At 43.7% G+C, this 22,288-nt stretch overlaps 1 protein-coding gene across 1 annotated transcript in view; it reads left to right on the forward strand.

The window, feature by feature from the left end:
* The window catches only part of tenm4 (teneurin transmembrane protein 4), a 716,895-nt gene that overhangs the window by 171,115 nt on the left and 523,492 nt on the right, over positions 1-22,288 (forward strand). Inside the window, exon 2 of the mRNA XM_064985425.1 lies at positions 10,359-10,646. Within this exon, the coding sequence (XP_064841497.1) occupies positions 10,418-10,646 (229 nt within the window). The 5' untranslated portion in view covers positions 10,359-10,417. The remainder of the gene's footprint in view (positions 1-10,358; positions 10,647-22,288) is intronic.

Raw genomic sequence — 22,288 nt, forward strand, 5'->3', positions numbered from 1 at the left:
ATACATTCATATCAATACTGGCAGTTATCCACTCATATCAATACTTGCAGTTATCCATTCATATCAATACTTGCAGTTATCCATTCATATCAATACTGGCAGTTATCCATTCATATCAATACTGGCAGTTATCCATTCATATCAATACTGGCAGTTATCCACTCATATCAATACTGGCAGTTATCCATTCATATCAATACTTGCAGTTATCCACTCATATCAATACTTGCAGTTATCCATTCATATCAATACTTGCAGTTATCCATTCATATCAATACTGGCAGTTATCCATTCATATCAATACTTGCAGTTATCCATTCATATCAATACTAGCAGTTATCCATTCATATCAATACTTGCAGTTATCCATTCATATCAATACTGGCAGTTATCCATTCATATCAATACTTGCAGTTATTCATTCATATCAATACTTGCAGTTATCCATTCATATCAATACTGGCAGTTATCCATTCATATTAATACTAGCAGTTATCCATTCTTATCAATACTAGCAGTTATCCATTCATATCAATACTAGCAGTTATCCATTCATATCAATACTGGCAGTTATCCATTTATATTAATACTGGCAGTTATCCACTCATATCAATACTGGCAGTTATCCATTCATATCAATACTGGCAGTTATCCATTCATATCAATACTGGCAGTTATCCATTCATATTAATACTAGCAGTTATCCATTCTTATCAATACTAGCAGTTATCCATTCATATCAATACTAGCAGTTATCCATTCATATCAATACTGGCAGTTATCCATTTATATTAATACTGGCAGTTATCCACTCATATCAATACTGGCAGTTATCCATTCATATCAATACTGGCAGTTATCCATTCATATCAATACTGGCAGTTATCCACTCATATCACTACTGGCAGTTATCCATTCATATCAATACTGGCAGTTATCCACTCATATCAATACTGGCAGTTATCCATTCATATCAATACTGGCAGTTATCCATTCATATCAATACTTGCAGTTATCCATTCATATCAATACTGGCAGTTATCCATTCATATCAATACTGGCAGTTATCCACTCATATCAATACTGGCAGTTATCCATTCATATCAATACTGGCAGTTATCCACTCATATCAATATTTGCAGTTATCCACTCATATCAATACTGGCAGTTATCCATTCATATCAATACTGGCAGTTATCCACTCATATCAATACTAGCAGTTATCCATTCATATCAATACTGGCAGTTATCCACTCATATCAATACTGGCAGTTATCCATTCATATCAATACTGGCAGTTATCCCTTCATATCAATACTGGCAGTTATCCACTCATATCAATACTGGCAGTTATCCATTCATATCAATACTGGCAGTTATCCATTCATATCAATACTGGCAGTTATCCATTCATATCAATACTGGCAGTTATCCATTCATATCAATACTGGCAGTTATCCATTCATATCAATACTGGCAGTTATCCACTCATATCAATACTGACAGTTATCCATGCATATCAATACTGGCAGTTATCCATTCATATCAATACTGGCAGTTATCCATTCATATCAATACTGGCAGTTATCCATTCATATCAATACTTGCAGTTATCCACTCATATCAATACTGGCAGTTATCCATTCATATCAATACTGGCAGTTATCCATTCATATCAATACTAGCAGTTATCCATTCATATCAATACTGGCAGTTATCCATTCATATCAATACTGGCAGTTATCCACTCATATCAATACTTGCAGTTATCCATTCATATCAATACTTGCAGTTATCCATTCATATCAATACTGTCAGTTATCCATTCATATCAATACTGGCAGTTATCCATTCATATCAATACTGGCAGTTATCCATTTATATCAATACTAGCAGTTATCCATTTATATTAATACTTGCAGTTATCCATTCATATCAATACTGGCAGTTATCCATTCATATCAATACTGGCAGTTATCCATTCATATCAATACTGGCAGTTATCCATTTATATTAATACTTGCAGTTATCCATTCATATCAATACTGGCAGTTATCCATTTATATTAATACTTGCAGTTATCCATTCATATCAATACTGGCAGTTATCCATTCATATCCATACTGGCAGTTATCCATTCATATCAATACTTGCAGTTATCCATTCATATCAATACTGGCAGTTATCCATTCATATCCATACTGGCAGTTATCCATTCATATCAATACTTGCAGTTATACATTCATATCAATACTGGCAGTTATCCATTCATATCAATACTGGCAGTTATCCATTCATATCAATACTGGCAGTTATCCATTCATAGCAATACTGGCAGTTATCCATTTATATTAATACTGGCAGTTATCCATTCATATCAATATTAGCAGTTATCAATACTAACAGTTATCCATTCATATCAATACTAACAGTTATCCATTCATATCAATACTAGCAGTTATCCATTCATAGCAATACTGGCAGTTATCCATTTATATTAATACTGACAGTTATCCATTCATATCAATACTGGCAGTTATCCATTCATATCAATACTGGCAGTCATCCATTCATATCCATACTGGCAGTTATCCATTCATATCAATACTTGCAGTTATCCATTCATATCAATACTGGCAGTTATCCATTCATATCCATACTGGCAGTTATCCATTCATATATATACTTGCAGTTATACATTCATATCAATACTGGCAGTTATCCATTCATATCAATACTGGCAGTTATCCATTCATATCAATACTGGCAGTTATCCATTCATAGCAATACTGGCAGTTATCCATTTATATTAATACTGGCAGTTATCCATTCATATCAATATTAGCAGTTATCAATACTAACAGTTATCCATTCATATCAATACTAACAGTTATCCATTCATATCAATACTAGCAGTTATCCATTCATAGCAATACTGGCAGTTATCCATTTATATTAATACTGGCAGTTATCCATTCATATCAATACTGGCAGTTATCCATTCATATCAATACTGGCAGTTATCCATTCATATTAATACTAGCAGTTATCCATTCTTATCAATACTAGCAGTTATCCATTCATATCAATACTAGCAGTTATCCATTCATATCAATACTGGCAGTTATCCATTTATATTAATACTGGCAGTTATCCACTCATATCAATACTGGCAGTTATCCATTCATATCAATACTGGCAGTTATCCATTCATATCAATACTGGCAGTTATCCACTCATATCACTACTGGCAGTTATCCATTCATATCAATACTGGCAGTTATCCACTCATATCAATACTGGCAGTTATCCATTCATATCAATACTGGCAGTTATCCATTCATATCAATACTTGCAGTTATCCATTCATATCAATACTGGCAGTTATCCATTCATATCAATACTGGCAGTTATCCACTCATATCAATACTGGCAGTTATCCATTCATATCAATACTGGCAGTTATCCACTCATATCAATATTTGCAGTTATCCACTCATATCAATACTGGCAGTTATCCATTCATATCAATACTGGCAGTTATCCACTCATATCAATACTAGCAGTTATCCATTCATATCAATACTGGCAGTTATCCACTCATATCAATACTGGCAGTTATCCATTCATATCAATACTGGCAGTTATCCCTTCATATCAATACTGGCAGTTATCCACTCATATCAATACTGGCAGTTATCCATTCATATCAATACTGGCAGTTATCCATTCATATCAATACTGGCAGTTATCCATTCATATCAATACTGGCAGTTATCCATTCATATCAATACTGGCAGTTATCCATTCATATCAATACTGGCAGTTATCCACTCATATCAATACTGACAGTTATCCATGCATATCAATACTGGCAGTTATCCATTCATATCAATACTGGCAGTTATCCATTCATATCAATACTGGCAGTTATCCATTCATATCAATACTTGCAGTTATCCACTCATATCAATACTGGCAGTTATCCATTCATATCAATACTAGCAGTTATCCATTCATATCAATACTGGCAGTTATCCATTCATATCAATACTGGCAGTTATCCACTCATATCAATACTTGCAGTTATCCATTCATATCAATACTTGCAGTTATCCATTCATATCAATACTGTCAGTTATCCATTCATATCAATACTGGCAGTTATCCATTCATATCAATACTGGCAGTTATCCATTTATATCAATACTAGCAGTTATCCATTTATATTAATACTTGCAGTTATCCATTCATATCAATACTGGCAGTTATCCATTCATATCAATACTGGCAGTTATCCATTCATATCAATACTGGCAGTTATCCATTTATATTAATACTTGCAGTTATCCATTCATATCAATACTGGCAGTTATCCATTTATATTAATACTTGCAGTTATCCATTCATATCAATACTGGCAGTTATCCATTCATATCCATACTGGCAGTTATCCATTCATATCAATACTTGCAGTTATCCATTCATATCAATACTGGCAGTTATCCATTCATATCCATACTGGCAGTTATCCATTCATATCAATACTTGCAGTTATACATTCATATCAATACTGGCAGTTATCCATTCATATCAATACTGGCAGTTATCCATTCATATCAATACTGGCAGTTATCCATTCATAGCAATACTGGCAGTTATCCATTTATATTAATACTGGCAGTTATCCATTCATATCAATATTAGCAGTTATCAATACTAACAGTTATCCATTCATATCAATACTAACAGTTATCCATTCATATCAATACTAGCAGTTATCCATTCATAGCAATACTGGCAGTTATCCATTTATATTAATACTGACAGTTATCCATTTATATCAATACTGGCAGTTATCCATTCATATCAATACTGGCAGTCATCCATTCATATCCATACTGGCAGTTATCCATTCATATCAATACTTGCAGTTATCCATTCATATCAATACTGGCAGTTATCCATTCATATCCATACTGGCAGTTATCCATTCATATATATACTTGCAGTTATACATTCATATCAATACTGGCAGTTATCCATTCATATCAATACTGGCAGTTATCCATTCATATCAATACTGGCAGTTATCCATTCATAGCAATACTGGCAGTTATCCATTTATATTAATACTGGCAGTTATCCATTCATATCAATATTAGCAGTTATCAATACTAACAGTTATCCATTCATATCAATACTAACAGTTATCCATTCATATCAATACTAGCAGTTATCCATTCATAGCAATACTGGCAGTTATCCATTTATATTAATACTGGCAGTTATCCATTCATAGCAATACTGGCAGTTATTCATTTATATTAATACTGACAGTTATCCATTCATATCAATACTGGCAGTTATCCATTCATATCAATACTGGCAGTTATCCATTCATATCAATACTGGCAGTTATCAATTCATATCAATACTGGCAGTTATCCATTCATATCAATACTGGCAGTTATCCATTCATATCAATACTGGCAGTTATCCATTCATATCAATACTGGCAATTATCCATTCATATCAATACTGGCAGTTATCCATTCATATCAATACTAGCAGTTATCCATTCATATCAATACTGGCAGTTCTCCACTCATATCAATACTGGCAGTTATCCATTCATATCAATACTGGCAGTTATCCATTCATATCAATACTGGCAGTTATCCATTCATATCAATACTGGCAGTTATCCATTCATATCAATACTGGCAGTTATCCATTCATATCAATACTGGCAGTTATCCATTCATATCAATACTGGCAGTTATCCATTCATATCAATACTGGCAGTTATCCATTCATATCAATACTGGCAGTTATCCACTCATATCAATACTGGCAGTTATCCATTCATATCAATACTGGCAGTTATCCATTCATATCAATATTAGCAGTTATCAATACTAACAGTTATCCATTCATATCAATACTAGCAGTTATCCATTCATATCAATAGTAGCAGTTATCCATTCATATCAGTAGTAGCATTCTCCATTTCCATGGAAGAGAACAACACTTTATTACAAGGTTTAGACGTGGTAATTCTTGGAGAACGGCACCTGGAGGGGACGGCTGCCGTTTCATCGCCTCTTAACCAACCATGCTATCTAAAAACTCGTAACTTCGTAACTTGTTTTGTTGTACATGATGTTGCCGCTACCGTCTCTGATGACCGACCAGAGCTTCTGGACATCAGAACTGGGCTTATTGTTATTTAATTTAATTATTAGTTATTCTTATCTCTTAGTTTTTATATATTTTTTGTATTTCCTTAAAACTGCGTTGTTGGTTTGTGAGTTAACATCTGCAGCTGTTGTATTCGGTGACGAATTCAGTTCGATTTGACTTGGATGCTTTTTAAACAGTTGTGTGTTTTCTTGAGGGTTTTGTATTTGTGCTATCGGGGTGGTAATAATATTTTATATTCTTGAGTGTGGGTTTGCATAGCGTGTGTGTGTGTGTGTGTGTGTGTGTGTGTGTGTGTGTGTGTGTGTGTGTGTGTGTGTGTGTGTGTGTGTGTGTGTGTGTGCGTGTCCCTGTCCCAAATGGCACCCTATTCCCTACAGGGCTCTATGGGCTCAGGTCAAAAGTAGTGTACCCTATTCCCTATAGGGCTCTATTGGCTCAGGTCAGAAGTAGTGTACCCTATTCCCTATAGGGCTCTATGGGCTCAGGTCAGAAGCAGTGTACCCTATTCCCTATAGGGCTCTATGGGCTCAGGTCAGAAGTAGTGTACCCTAATCCCTATAGGGCTCTATGGGCTCAGGTCAGAAGCAGTGTACCCTAATCCCTATAGGGCTCTATGGGCTCAGGTCAGAAGTAGTGTACCCTATTCCCTATAGGGCTCTATGGGCTCAGGTCAAGGTAGTGTACCCTATTCCCTATAGGGCTCTATGGGCTCAGGTCAAGGTAGTGTACCCTATTCCCTATAGGGCTCTATGGGCTCAGGTCAGAAGTAGTGTACCCTATTCCCTATAGGGCTTTATGGGCTCAGGTCAGAAGCAGTGTACCCTATTCCCTATAGGGCTCTATGGGCTCAGGTCAGAAGTAGTGTACCCTAATCCCTATAGGGCTCTATGGGCTCAGGTCAGAAGTAGTGTACCCTATTCCCTATAGGGTTCTATGGGCTCAGGTCAAGGTAGTGTACCCTATTCCCTATAGGGCTCTATGGGCTCAGGTCAGAAGTAGTGTACCCTATTCCCTATAGGGCTTTATGGGCTCAGGTCAGAAGCAGTGTACCCTATTCCCTATAGGGCTCTATGGGCTCAGGTCAGAAGTAGTGTACCCTAATCCCTATAGGGCTCTATGGGCTCAGGTCAGAAGTAGTGTACCCTATTCCCTATAGGGCTCTATGGGCTCAGGTCAAGGTAGTGTACCCTATTCCCTATAGGGCTCTATGGGCTCAGGTCAAGGTAGTGTACCCTATTCCCTATAGGGCTCAATGGGCTCAGGTCAAGGTAGTGTACCCTATTCCCTATAGGGCTCTATGGGCTCAGGTCAAGGTAGTGTACCCTATTCCCTATAGGGCTCTATGGGCTCAGGTCAAGGTAGTGTACCCTATTCCCTATAGGGCTCTATGGGCTCAGGTCAAGGTAGTGTACCCTATTCCCTATAGGGCTCTATGGGCTCAGGTCAAGGTAGTGTACCCTAATCCCTATAGGGCTCTATGGGCTCAAGTCAAGGTAGTGTACCCTATTCCCTATAGGGCTCTATGGGCTCAGGTCAAGGTAGTGTACCCTATTCCCTATAGGGCTCTATGGGCTCAGGTCAAGGTAGTATACCCTATTCCCTATAGGGCTCTATGGGCTCAGGTCAAGGTAGTGTACCCTATTCCCTATAGGGCTCTATGGGCTCAGGTCAAGGTAGTGTACCCTATTCCCTATAGGGCTCTATGGGCTCAGGTCAAGGTAGTGTACCCTATTCCCTATAGGGCTCTATGGGCTCAGGTCAAGGTAGTGTACCCTATTCCCTATAGGGCTCTATGGGCTCAGGTCAAGGTAGTGTACCCTATTCCCTATAGGGCTCTATGGGCTCAGGTCAAGGTAGTGTACCCTAATCCCTATAGGGCTCTATGGGCTCAAGTCAAGGTAGTGTACCCTATTCCCTATAGGGCTCTATGGGCTCAGGTCAAGGTAGTGTACCCTATTCCCTATAGGGCTCTATGGGCTCAGGTCAAGGTAGTATACCCTATTCCCTATAGGGCTCTATGGGCTCAGGTCAAGGTAGTGTACCCTATTCCCTATAGGGCTCTATGGGCTCAGGTCAAGGTAGTGTACCCTATTCCCTATAGGGCTCTATGGGCTCAGGTCAAGGTAGTGTATCCTAATCCCTATAGGGCTCTATGGGCTCAAGTCAAGGTAGTGTACCCTATTCCCTATAGGGCTCTATGGGCTCAAGTCAAGGTAGTGTACCCTATTCCCTATAGGGCTCTATGGGCTCAGGTCAGAAGTAGTGTACCCTATTCCCTATAGGGCTCTATGGGCTCAGGTCAAGGTAGTGTACCCTATTCCCTATAGGGCTCTATGGGCTCAGGTCAAGGTAGTGTACCCTAATCCCTATAGGTCTCAATGGGCTCAGGTCAAGGTAGTGTACCCTAATCCCTATAGGGCTCTATGGGCTCAGGTCAAGGTAGTGTACCCTATTCCCTATAGGGCTCTATGGGCTCAGGTCAAGGTAGTGTACCCTATTCCCTATAGGGCTCTATGGGCTCAGGTCAAGGTAGTGTACCCTATTCCCTATAGGGCTCTATGGGCTCAGGTCAAGGTAGTGTACCCTATTCCCTATAGGTCTCTATGGGCTCAGGTCAGAAGTAGTGTACCCTATTCCCTATAGGGCTCTATGGGCTCAGGTCAAGGTAGTGTACCCTATTCCCTATAGGGCTCTATGGGCTCAGGTCAAGGTAGTGTACCCTATTCCCTATAGGGCTCTATGGGCTCAGGTCAAGGTAGTGTATTATATAAGAAATATAGTCCCATTTGGGATGCTGCCTATTTTAATGTTAATAACTATGGTAATGGGTTCTGTTCTAGCAGCAGGTAATGGGTTCTGTTCTAGCAGCAGCACATTAACGAGAGCTATACGACGCTGCTGTTATCTCCCCTAAACTGTGTGACCTTTGACTGTGCTGCGCCCCATTCAGATGGCTGTAATTACCCTTTGACCCCCTGTGCCTTCCCCTATGACATTGACCTACACTGAGCACAAATATAAACACAACATGTAACAATTCCATTGATTTTACTGAGTTACACTTCATATGAAGGAAATCAGCCAACTGAAATAAATACATTAGGACCTAATCTATGGATTTCACATGACCTGGGAATACAGATATGCATCTGTTGGTTAGAGATACCTTTAAAAAAATTGGTATGGGCAGGCATAAACTAAGGACAACGAACGTAATTGCCTTTCATCGATTGGCAATTTGAATGCACAAAAATACTGGAATAGGATCCTGAGGCCCATTGGCCTCACAATGGGCCTCACAATGGGCCTCACAATGGGCCTCACAATGGGCCTCAGGATTACATTGCAGTATTTTTGTGCATTCAAATTGCCAATCGATAAAACGCAATTACGTTCGTTGTCCGTAGCTTGTGTCTGCCCATACCATAACCCCACCGCCACCATGGGGCACTCTGCTCACAATGTTGACGTCAACAAACTTCTCGCCCACACGACTCAGTACACATGGTCTGCGGTTGTGAGGCCGGTTGGACGTACTGCCAAATTCTCTAAAACAAAGTTGGAGGTGGCTTATGGTAGATAAATAAACATGACGTTCTCTGGCAACAGCTCTGAAGGACATTCCTGCAGTCAGCATGCCAATTGCAGACTCCCTCAAAACTTGAGACATCTGTGGCTTTGTGTTGTGTGGCAAAACGGCACACTTTTATTGTCCTCAGCACAAGATGCACCTGTGTGATGATTCTTGCTATGCCACACCTGTCAGGTGGATGGTTTATCTTGGCAAAGGAGAAATGCTCGCTAACAGGGATGTTAACAAATTAGTGCTCAACATTTGAGAGAAATAAGCTTTTTGTGCATATGAAACATTTCTGGGATGTTTTTATTTCTGCTCATGAATCATTGGACCAACACTTTTCATGTTGCGTTTATATTTTTGTTCAGGGTACATTGGAACAGGTTATCTAGTCTAGACTAGAGGTATATTTAGCAAGACAGGGTTTCTACAGACCGAAACAAATTGAATTCTCACCCCTATTGTCCTCTGGTGTTTCAAACACGTTTAATCAAAGGCACAAACAAACTCCAACCAACGAAACAAACAGTCCCTTTCCACTCACCTCTCCTGTGTTTCTCTTCCTCTGTTTCAGAGTTACTGTGACTGCTGTGTTACTGTTGATGTGTAAGAGAGAGCAAAGTAGCATCCACCATGGAAGTGAAGGAACGCAGACCGTACCGCTCGCTGACGGCTCGGAGGGACACAGAGCGGCGTTACACCAGCTCCTCAGCGGACAGCGAGGATGGAGGGAAGGTCAACCCTAAAGGTTACAGCTCCAGTGAGACTCTGAAGGCTTTTGATCAGGAGTCCAGGATGGCCGCGTACGGCAGCCGGGTCAAAGACATGGTTCACCACGAGGCAGACGAGTTCTGTAGGCCAGGTGAGGAGCAGACCGTGTATTCATTCATTCAGGGAAAACATTCAAATAAAATTAACAACAATGCATTGGGAATGAATAGAACAGTACTCGGTAGACCTACTGATATTCAGATGGTTCCTTGTCCTGCAGCAGAGAGAGAGAGAGAGAGAGAATATAGAGAGAGAGTATCATTTCGACAACAATCATCAATATTTCCTCACACAACTGAGTTGAAAAGAGCCCTGGGACGACTTGTTGGTCTGAAAAGTAATTAACAGGTTTAATGCCCTCAGACACAGGGATGGCAGACTGGACTAGTGGTTAGAGCATTGGACTAGTAACCCGAAAGGTTGCAAGATCGAATCCCCGAGCTGACAAGGTACAAATCTGTTGTATCTGCCTCCTGCACAAGGCAGTTTAACCCACTGTTCCAAGGCAGCCATTGAAAATAAGAATTAGTTGTTAATTGACTTACTTCGTTAAAAACAGGTAGTTCATCAATGTAGATTATTCATTACCTTCACAATCACTACTTGACAATAGTTATCATATCAATTAGTAATACATTAAAACATATATTATTTTATTCAACATTCAACGAGTAAAGATATTAGGAAAACACTCCTCCACATTTTAGGGCGTATGAACCATTGAATTGCTGATTGTGCCGCACCTTGCTGGGTATCTAAGTGCACGTTTGTCACCCCCATAGAGAGGCTTTTATTCTTTGTTTTGGTTAGGCCAGGGTGTGACTAACGTGGGTATTCTAGTTTCGTTATTTCTATGTTTTCTATTTCTTTGTTTTTGGCCAAGTGTGGTTCTCAATCAGAGGCAGCTGTCTATCGTTGTCTCTGATTGAGAATCATATTTAGGCAGCCTTTTTTCCACACCTGTGTTTTGTGGATGTTTTTCCCACTTTGTTATTTTTTTTCAAGAGTTTTGGTTATTAAAGAATCATGAACACTTTTTGGTCCGATTCTCATTACGACGAGACCCGTGACCACGTGATCGGCATCATAGTCAGTCCACAAACACTCCACGTTGGTGAGTACAGGTCGCTGAAACAATGGGTGATTCTCAATTGGGGTAAAAGTCTGTCCTCTCCTCGACTCCTCCGTCCTCTTCTCCTCCGTTACCCGGAAAAAGTGGTTGAGTGGTCAAGGAGAGTGTCATTTAGTTAGTAGTTCTCCTCACCTCGATAGTCCCCCTACTACTAAAATGTATCTTTCAGAGGTTTGAAATCTGCCCCATTTGAATCAGCTGTTGTTTACTGGGAGGAGAAAAGCAGACATTTAAAAACACTACTTATCCTTCACCTAGAAAATGTTTTGCACAACTAGCTACATTCCTAGCTTTTTATTGCATTACACATTACCTCCCCTGTAAACGTCATTAACCTGATTCCCCTGTAAGCGTCATTAACCTGATGACGAGCTAGCAGGGGATACCTCCCCTGTAAACGTCATTAACCTGATGACGAGCTAGTCCAGGGCATACCTCCCCTGTAAACGTCATTAACCTGATGACGAGCTAGCCCAGGGGATACCTCCCCTGTAAACGTCATTAACCTGATGACGAGCTAGTCCAGGGGATACCTCTCCTGTAAATGTCATTAACCTGATGACGAGCTAGTCCAGGGGATACCTCCCCTGTAAACGTCATTAACCTGATGACGAGCTAGCCCAGGGGATACCTCCCCTGTAAACGTCATTAACCCGATGACGAGCTAGTCCAGGGGATACCTCTCCTGTAAACGTCATTAACCTGATGACGAGCTAGTCCAGGGGATACCTCTCCTGTAAACGTCATTAACCTGATGACGAGCTAGCCCAGGGGATACCTCCCCTGTAAACGTCATTAACCTGATGACGAGCTAGTCCAGGGGATACCTCCCCTGTAAATGTCATTAACCTGATTCCCCTGTAAACGTCATTAACCTGATGACGAGCTAGTCCAGGGGATACCTCTCCTGTAAACGTCATTAACCCGATGACGAGCTAGTCCAGGGGATACCTCTCCTGTAAACGTCATTAACCTGATGACGAGCTAGTCCAGGGGATACCTCTCCTGTAAACGTCATTAACCTGATGACGAGCTAGTCCAGGGGATACCTCCCCTGTAAACGTCTTTAACCTGATGACGAGCTAGTCCAGGGGATACCTCCCCTGTAAACGTCATTAACCTGATGACGAGCTAGTCCAGGGGATACCTCCCCTGTAAACGTCTTTAACCTGATGACGAGCTAGTCCAGGGGATACCTCCCCTGTAAACATCATTAACCTGATGACGAGCTAGTCCAGGGGATACCTCTCCTGTAAACGTCATTAACCTGATGACGAGCTAGTCCAGGGGATACCTCTCCTGTAAACGTCATTAACCTGATGACGAGCTAGCCCAGGGGATACCTCCCCTGTAAACGTCATTAACCTGATGACGAGCTAGTCCAGGGGATACCTCCCCTGTAAACGTCATTAACCTGATGATGAGCTAGCCCAGGGGATACTTCCCCTGTAAACGTCATTAACCTGATGATGAGCTAGCCCAGGGGATACCTCCCCTGTAAACGTCATTAACCTGATGACGAGCTAGTCCAGGGGATACCTGCCCTGTAAACATCATTAACCTGATGACGAGCTAGTCCAGGGGATACCTCTCCTGTAAACGTCATTAACCTGATGACGAGCTAGTCCAGGGGATACCTCCCCTGTAAATGTCATTAACCTGATTCCCCTGTAAACGTCATTAACCTGATGACGAGCTAGTCCAGGGGATACCTCTCCTGTAAACGTCATTAACCTGATGACGAGCTAGTCCAGGGGATACCTCCCCTTTAAACATCATTAACCTGATGACGAGCTAGCCCAGGGGATACCTCCCCTTTAAACATCATTAACCTGATGATGAGCTAGCCCAGGGGATACCTCCCCTTTAAACATCATTAACCTGATGATGAGCTAGCCCAGGGGATACCTCTCCTGTAAACGTAATTAACCTGATTCCCCTGTAAACGTCATTAACCTGATGACGAGCTAGTCCAGGGGATACCTCCCCTGTAAACGTAATTAACCTGATGATGAGCTAGTCCAGGGGATACCTCCCCTGTAAACGTCATTAACCTGATGACGAGCTAGCCCAGGGGATACCTCCCCTGTAAACGTCATTAACCTGATGACGAGCTAGTCCAGGGGATACCTCCCCTGTAAACGTCATTAACCTGATGATGAGCTAGTCCAGGGGATACCTCCCCTGTAAACGTCATTAACCTGATGACGAGCTAGTCCAGGGGATACCTCCCCTGTAAATGTCATTAACCTGATTCCCCTGTAAACGTCATTAACCTGATGACGAGCTAGTCCAGGGGATACCTCCCCTGTAAACGTCATTAACCTGATGACGAGCTAGTCCAGGGGATACCTCCCCTGTAAACGTCATTAACCTGATGATGAGCTAGTCCAGGGGATACCTCCCCTGTAAACGTCGTTAACCTGATGACGAGCTAGTCCAGGGGATACCTCCCCTGTAAACGTCATTAACCTGATGACGAGCTAGCCCAGGGGATACCTCCCCTGTAAACATCATTAACCTGATGACGAGCTAGCGCAGGGGATACCTCCCCTGTAAACGTCATTAACCTGATGATGAGCTAGCCCAGGGGATACCTCCCCTGTAAACGTCATTAACCTGATGATGAGCTAGCCCAGGGGATACCTCTCCTGTAAACGTCATTAACCTGATTCCCCTGTAAACGTCATTAACCTGATGATGAGCTAGCGCAGGGGATACCTCCCCTGTAAACGTCATTAACCTGATGATGAGCTAGTCCAGGGGATACCTCCCCTGTAAACGTCATTAACCTGATGATGAGCTAGTCCAGGGGATACCTCCCCTGTAAACGTCATTAACCTGATTCCCCTGTAAACGTCATTAACCTGATGACGAGCTAGCGCAGGGGATACCTCCCCTGTAAACGTCATTAACCTGATGATGAGCTAGTCCAGGGGATACCTCTCCTGTAAACGTCATTAACCTGATTCCCCTGTAAACGTCATTAACCTGATGACGAGCTAGCGCAGGGGATACCTCCCCTGTAAACGTCATTAACCTGATGATGAGCTAGTCCAGGGGATACCTCCCCTGTAAACGTCATTAACCTGATGACGAGCTAGCGCAGGGGATACCTCCCCTGTAAACATCATTAACCTGATGACGAGCTAGTCCAGGGGATACCTCCCCTGTAAACGTCATTAACCTGATGATGAGCTAGTCCAGGGGATACCTCCCCTGTAAACGTCATTAACCTGATGATGAGCTAGTCCAGGGGATACCTCCCCAGTAAACGTCATTAACCTGATTCCCCTGTAAACGTCATTAACCTGATGACGAGCTAGCGCAGGGGATACCTCCCCTGTAAACGTCATTAACCTGATGATGAGCTAGTCCAGGGGATACCTCTCCTGTAAACGTCATTAACCTGATGACGAGCTAGCCCAGGGGATACCTGCCCTGTAAACGTCATTAACCTGATGACGAGCTAGTCCAGGGGATACCTCTCCTGTAAACGTCATTAACCTGATGATGAGCTAGTCCAGGGGATACCTCCCCTGTAAACGTCATTAACCTGATGACGGGCTAGTCCAGGGGATACCTCCCCTGTAAATGTCATTAACCTGATGACGAGCTAGTCCAGGGGATACCTCCCCTGTAAACATCATTAACCTGATGATGAGCTAGCCCATGGGATACCTCTCCTGTAAACGTCATTAACCTGATGACGAGCTAGTCCAGGGGATACCTCTCCTGTAAACGTCATTAACCTGATGACGAGCTAGCCCAGGGGATACCTCTCCTGTAAACGTCATTAACCTGATTCCCCTGTAAACGTCATTAACCTGATGACGAGCTAGCCCAGGGGATACCTCCCCTGTAAACGTCATTAACCTGATTCCCCTGTAAACGTCATTAACCTGATGACGAGCTAGCCCAGGGGATACCTCCCCTGTAAACGTCATTAACCTGATTCCCCTGTAAACGTCATTAACCTGATGACGAGCTAGCCCAGGGGATACCTCCCCTGTAAACGTCATTAACCTGATGACGAGCTAGCCCAGGGGATACCTCCCCTGTAAACGTCATTAACCTGATGACGAGCTAGCCCAGGGGATACCTCCCCTGTAAACGTCATTAACCTGATTCCCCTGTAAGCGTCATTAACCTGATGATGAGCTAGCCCAGGTGATACCTCCCCTGTAAATGTCATTAACCTGATTCCCCTGTAAACGTCATTAACCTGATGACGAGCTAGTCCAGGGGATACCTCCCCTGTAAACGTCATTAACCTGATGATGAGCTTGCGCAGGGGATACCTCCCCTGTAAACGTCATTAACCTGATTCCCCTTTAAATGTCATTAACCTGATGACGAGCTAGTCCAGGGGATACCTCTCCTGTAAACGTCATTAACCTGATGACGAGCTAGTCCAGGGGATACCTCCCCTGTAAACGTCATTAACCTGATGATGAGCTAGCCCAGGGGATACCTCCCCTGTAAACGTCATTAACCTGATTCCCCTGTAAACGTCATTAACCTGATGACGAGCTAGCCCAGGGGATACCTCTCCTGTAAACGTCATTAACCTGATTCCCCTGTAAACGTCATTAACCTGATGACGAGCTAGTCCAGGGGATACCTCTCCTGTAAACGTCATTAACCTGATGACGAGCTAGTCCAGGGGATACCTCCCCTGTAAACGTCATTAACCTGATGATGAGCTAGCCCAGGGGATACCTCCCCTGTAAACGTCATTAACCTGATTCCCCTGTAAACGTCATTAACCTGATGACGAGCTAGCCCAGGGGATACCTCCCCTGTAAATGTCATTAACCTGATTCCCCTGTAAACGTCATTAACCTGATGACGAGCTAGCGCAGGGGATACCTCCCCTGTAAACGTCATTAACCTGATGATGAGCTAGCCCAGGGGATACCTCTCCTGTAAACGTCATTAACCTGATGACGAGCTAGCCCAGGGGATACCTCTCCTGTAAACGTCATTAACCTGATTCCCCTGTAAACGTCATTAACCTGATGACGAGCTAGCCCAGGGGATACCTCCCCTGTAAATGTCATTAACCTGATTCCCCTGTAGACGTCATTAACCTGATGACGAGCTAGTCCAGGGGATACCTCCCCTGTAAACGTCATTAACCTGATGACGAGCTAGTCCAGGGGATACCTCCCCTGTAAATGTCATTAACCTGATTCCCCTGTAGACGTCATTAACCTGATGACGAGCTAGCCCAGGGGATACCTCCCCTGTAAACGTCATTAACCTGATGACGAGCTAGTCCAGGGGATACCTCTCCTGTAAACGTCATTAACCTGATGACGAGCTAGCCCAGGGGATACCTCCCCTGTAAACGTCATTAACCTGATGACGAGCTAGTCCAGGGGATACCTCCCCTGTAAACGTCATTAACCTGATTCCCCTGTAAACGTCATTAACCTGATGATGAGCTAGCCCAGGGGATACCTCCCCTGTAAACGTCATTAACCTGATTCCCCTGTAAACGTCATTAACCTGATGACGAGCTAGTCCAGGGGATACCTCCCCTGTAAACATCATTAACCTGATGACGAGCTAGTCCAGGGGATACCTCCCCTGTAAACGTCATTAACCTGATGACGAGCTAGCCCAGGGGATACCTCCCCTGTAAACGTCATTAACCTGATGACGAGCTACTCCAGGGGATACCTCCCCTGTAAACGTCATTAACCTGATTCCCCTGTAAACGTCATTAAACTGATGACGAGCTAGTCCAGGGGATACCTCCCCTGTAAACATCATTAACCTGATGACGAGCTAGTCCAGGGGATACCTCCCCTGTAAACATCATTAACCTGATGACGAGCTAGCCCAGGGGATACCTCTCCTGTAAACGTCATTAACCTGATGATGAGCTAGCCCAGGGGATACCTCTCCTGTAAACGTCATTAACCTGATTCCCCTGTAAACGTCATTAACCTGATGACGAGCTAGTCCAGGGGATACCTCCCCTGTAAACGTCATTAACCTGATGACGAGCTAGCCCAGGGGATACCTCCCCTGTAAACGTCATTAACCTGATGACGAGCTACTCCAGGGGATACCTCCCCTGTAAACGTCATTAACCTGACTCCCCTGTAAACGTCATTAACCTGATGACGAGCTAGTCCAGGGGATACCTCCCCTGTAAACATCATTAACCTGATGACGAGCTAGTCCAGGGGATACCTCCCCTGTAAACATCATTAACCTGATGACGAGCTAGTCCAGGGGATACCTCCCCTGTAAACGTCATTAACCTGATGACGAGCTAGTCCAGGGGATACCTCTCCTGTAAACGTCATTAACCTGATGATGAGCTAGTCCAGGGGATACCTCTCCTGTAAACGTCATTAACCTGATGACGAGCTAGTCCAGGGGATACCTCCCCTGTAAACGTCATTAACCTGATGACGAGCTAGTCCAGGGGATACCTCTCCTGTAAACGTCATTAACCTGATGACGAGCTAGTCCAGGGGATACCTCTCCTGTAAACGTCATTAACCTGATGATGAGCTAGTCCGGGGGATACCTCCCCTGTAAACGTCATTAACCTGATGATGAGCTAGCCCAGGGGATACCTCTCCTGTAAACGTCATTAACCTGATGATGAGCTAGCCCAGGGGATACCTCCCCTGTAAATGTCATTAACCTGATTCCCCTGTAAACGTCATTAACCTGATGACGAGCTAGTCCAGGGGATACCTGCCCTGTAAACGTCATTAACCTGATGATGAGCTAGCCCAGGGGATACCTCTCCTGTAAACATCATTAACCTGATGACGAGCTAGCCCAGGGGATACCTCCCCTGTAAACATCATTAACCTGATGACGAGCTAGTCCAGGGGATACCTCTCCTGTAAACGTCATTAACCTGATGACGAGCTAGTCCAGGGGATACCTCTCCTGTAAACGTCATTAACTTGATTCCCCTGTAAGCGTCATTAACCTGATGACGAGCTAGTCCAGGGGATACCTCTCCTGTAAATGTCATTAACCTGATTCCCCTGTAAGCGTCATTAACCTGATGACGAGCTAGTCCAGGGGATACCTGCCCTGTAAACGTCATTAACCTGATGACGAGCTAGCCCAGGGGATACCTCCCCTGTAAACATCATTAACCTGATGACGAGCTAGCCCAGGGGATACCTCCCCTGTAAACGTCATTAACCTGATGACGAGCTAGTCCAGGGGATACCTCTCCTGTAAACGTCATTAACCTGATGACGAGCTAGTCCAGGGGATACCTCTCCTGTAAATGTCATTAACCTGATTCCCCTGTAAGCGTCATTAACCTGATGACGAGCTAGTCCAGGGGATACCTGCCCTGTAAACGTCATTAACCTGATGACGAGCTAGCCCAGGGGATACCTCCCCTGTAAACATCATTAACCTGATGACGAGCTAGCCCAGGGGATACCTCCCCTGTAAACATCATTAACCTGATGACGAGCTAGTCCAGGGGATACCTCCCCTGTAAACGTCATTAACCTGATGACGAGCTAGTCCAGGGGATACCTCTCCTGTAAACGTCATTAACCTGATTCCCCTGTAAGCGTCATTAACCTGATGACGAGCTAGTCCAGGGGATACCTCTCCTGTAAACGTCATTAACCTGATTCCCCTGTAAGCGTCATTAACCTGATGACGAGCTAGTCCAGGGGATACCTCTCCTGTAAATGTCATTAACCTGATTCCCCTGTAAGCGTCATTAACCTGATGACGAGCTAGTCCAGGGGATACCTGCCCTGTAAACGTCATTAACCTGATGACGAGCTAGCCCAGGGGATACCTCCCCTGTAAACATCATTAACCTGATGACGAGCTAGCCCAGGGGATACCTCCCCTGTAAACGTCATTAACCTGATGACGAGCTAGCCCAGGGGATACCTCCCCTGTAAATGTCATTAACCTGATTCCCCTGTAAACGTCATTAACCTGATGACGAGCTAGTCCAGGGGATACCTCCCCTGTAAACGTCATTAACCTGATGACGAGCTAGTCCAGGGGATACCTCTCCTGTAAACGTCATTAACCTGATGACGAGCTAGTCCAGGGGATACCTCCCCTTTAAACGTCATTAACCTTATGATGAGCTAGCCCAGGGGATACCTCCCCTGTAAATGTCATTAACCTGATTCCCCTGTAAACGTCATTAACCTGATGACGAGCTAGTCCAGGGGATACCTCCCCTGTAAACGTCATTAACCTGATTCCCCTGTAAACGTCATTAACCTGATGACGAGCTAGTCCAGGGGATACCTCTCCTGTAAACGTCATTAACCTGATGACGAGCTAGCCCAGGGGATACCTCTCCTGTAAACGTCATTAACCTGATGACGAGCTAGTCCAGGGGATACCTCTCCTGTAAACGTCATTAACCTGATGACGAGCTAGTCCAGGGGATACCTCCCCTGTAAACATCATTAACCTGATGACGAGCTAGTCCAGGGGATACCTCTCCTGTAAACGTCATTAACCTGATGACGAGCTAGTCCAGAGGATACCTCTCCTGTAAACGTCATTAACCTGATGACGAGCTAGTCCAGGGGATACCTCTCCTGTAAACGTCATTAATCTGATGACGAGCTAGTCCAGGGGAGAACTCTCCTGTAAATGTCATTAACCTGATGACGAGCTAGTCCAGGGGATACCTCTCCTGTAAACGTCATTAACCTGATGACGAGCTAGTCCAGGGGATACCTCTCCTGTAAACGTCATTAACCTGATGACGAGCTAGCCCAGGGGATACCTCCCCTGTAAACGTCATTAACCTGATTCCCCTGTAAACGTCATTAACCTGATGACGAGCTAGTCCAGGGGATACCTCCCCTGTAAACGTCATTAACCTGATGACGAGCTAGCCCAGGGGATACCTCCCCTGTAAACGTCATTAACCTGATGATGAGCTAGCCCAGGGGATACCTCTCCTGTAAACGTCATTAACCTGATTCCCCTGTAAACGTCATTAACCTGATGACGAGCTAGCCCAGGGATACCTCCCCTGTAAACGTCATTAACCTGATGACGAGCTAGTCCAGGGGATACCTCCCTGTAAACGTCATTAACCTGATTCCCCTGTAAACGTCATTAACCTGATGACGAGCTAGTCCAGGGGATACCTCCCCTGTAAATGTCATTAACCTGATTCCCCTGTAAACGTCATTAACCTGATGACGAGCTAGTCCAGGGGATACCTCCCCTGTAAATGTCATTAACCTGATTCCCCTGTAAACGTCATTAACCTGATGACGAGCTAGTCCAGGGGATACCTCCCCTGTAAACGTTATTAACCTGATTCCCCTGTAAACGTCATTAACCTGATGACGAGCTAGTCCAGGGGATACCTCCCCTGTAAACGTCATTAACCTGATTCCCCTGTAAACGTCATTAACCTGATGACGAGCTAGTCCAGGGGATACCTCCCCTGTAAACGTCATTAACCTGATTCCCCTGTAAACGTCATTAACCTGATGACGAGCTAGCCCAGGGGATACCTCCCCTGTAAACGTCATTAACCTGATTCCCCTGTAAACGTCATTAACCTGATTCCCCTGTAAACGTCATTAACCTGATGATGAGCTAGCCCAGGGGATACCTCCCCTGTAAACGTCATTAACCTGATGACGAGCTAGCCCAGGGGTTACCTCCCCTGTAAACGTCATTAACCTGATGACGAGCTAGTCCAGGGGATACCTCCCCTGTAAACGTCATTAACCTGATTCCCCTGTAAACGTCATTAACCTGATGACGAGCTAGTCCAGGGGATACCTCCCCTGTAAATGTCATTAACCTGATGACGAGCTAGCCCAGGGGATACCTCCCCTGTAAATGTCATTAACCTGATGACGAGCTAGTCCAGGGGATACCTCTCCTGTAAACGTCATTAACCTGATGACGAGCTAGTCCAGGGGATACCTCTCCTGTAAACGTCATTAACCTGATGACGAGCTAGCCCAGGGGATACCTCCCCTGTAAATGTCATTAACCTTATTCCCCTGTAAACGTCATTAACCTGATGACGAGCTAGTCCAGGGGATACCTCCCCTGTAAACGTCATTAACCTGATTCCCCTGTAAACGTCATTAACCTGATGACGAGCTAGTCCAGGGGATACCTCCCCTGTAAACGTCATTAACCTGATGACGAGCTAGTCCAGGGGATACCTCCCCTGTAAACGTCATTAACCGCAGGATATTCTAATTTCATGCAAGCGTTGTTGTTTCCTCTCCTCCGCTCCTTCTATTAACTTTGACGTTTTTCAAAGTGTACAGAGGAGTGGAGACGAGCAAAACAAATTGAGTTTCTCCCAAAGTAACGTACATCTGAAATAATCAGTGTTACAGGTTACTTCTTGCGATCTTCTACATCACACATGTCTATCAATCGAAATATGGTTATAAACGCTAGTAACATGAACAAACATTTAGCAATCTGTGTTTGGCAGTTGATAGAAATGGAGTCTGATGTCTGCGATGGGTGCTCTGCTGTGCGTATCGTCACAATATGATTAAGCAATTTAAAAAAATACAAATTAAAAAAGAGATTTGATTCTAACCGAATCAATTCAGCGTCATTTTACT

This window comes from Oncorhynchus masou, chromosome 13, assembly GCF_036934945.1.
Source record: "Oncorhynchus masou masou isolate Uvic2021 chromosome 13, UVic_Omas_1.1, whole genome shotgun sequence".
Lineage (NCBI taxonomy): Eukaryota > Metazoa > Chordata > Actinopteri > Salmoniformes > Salmonidae > Oncorhynchus > Oncorhynchus masou.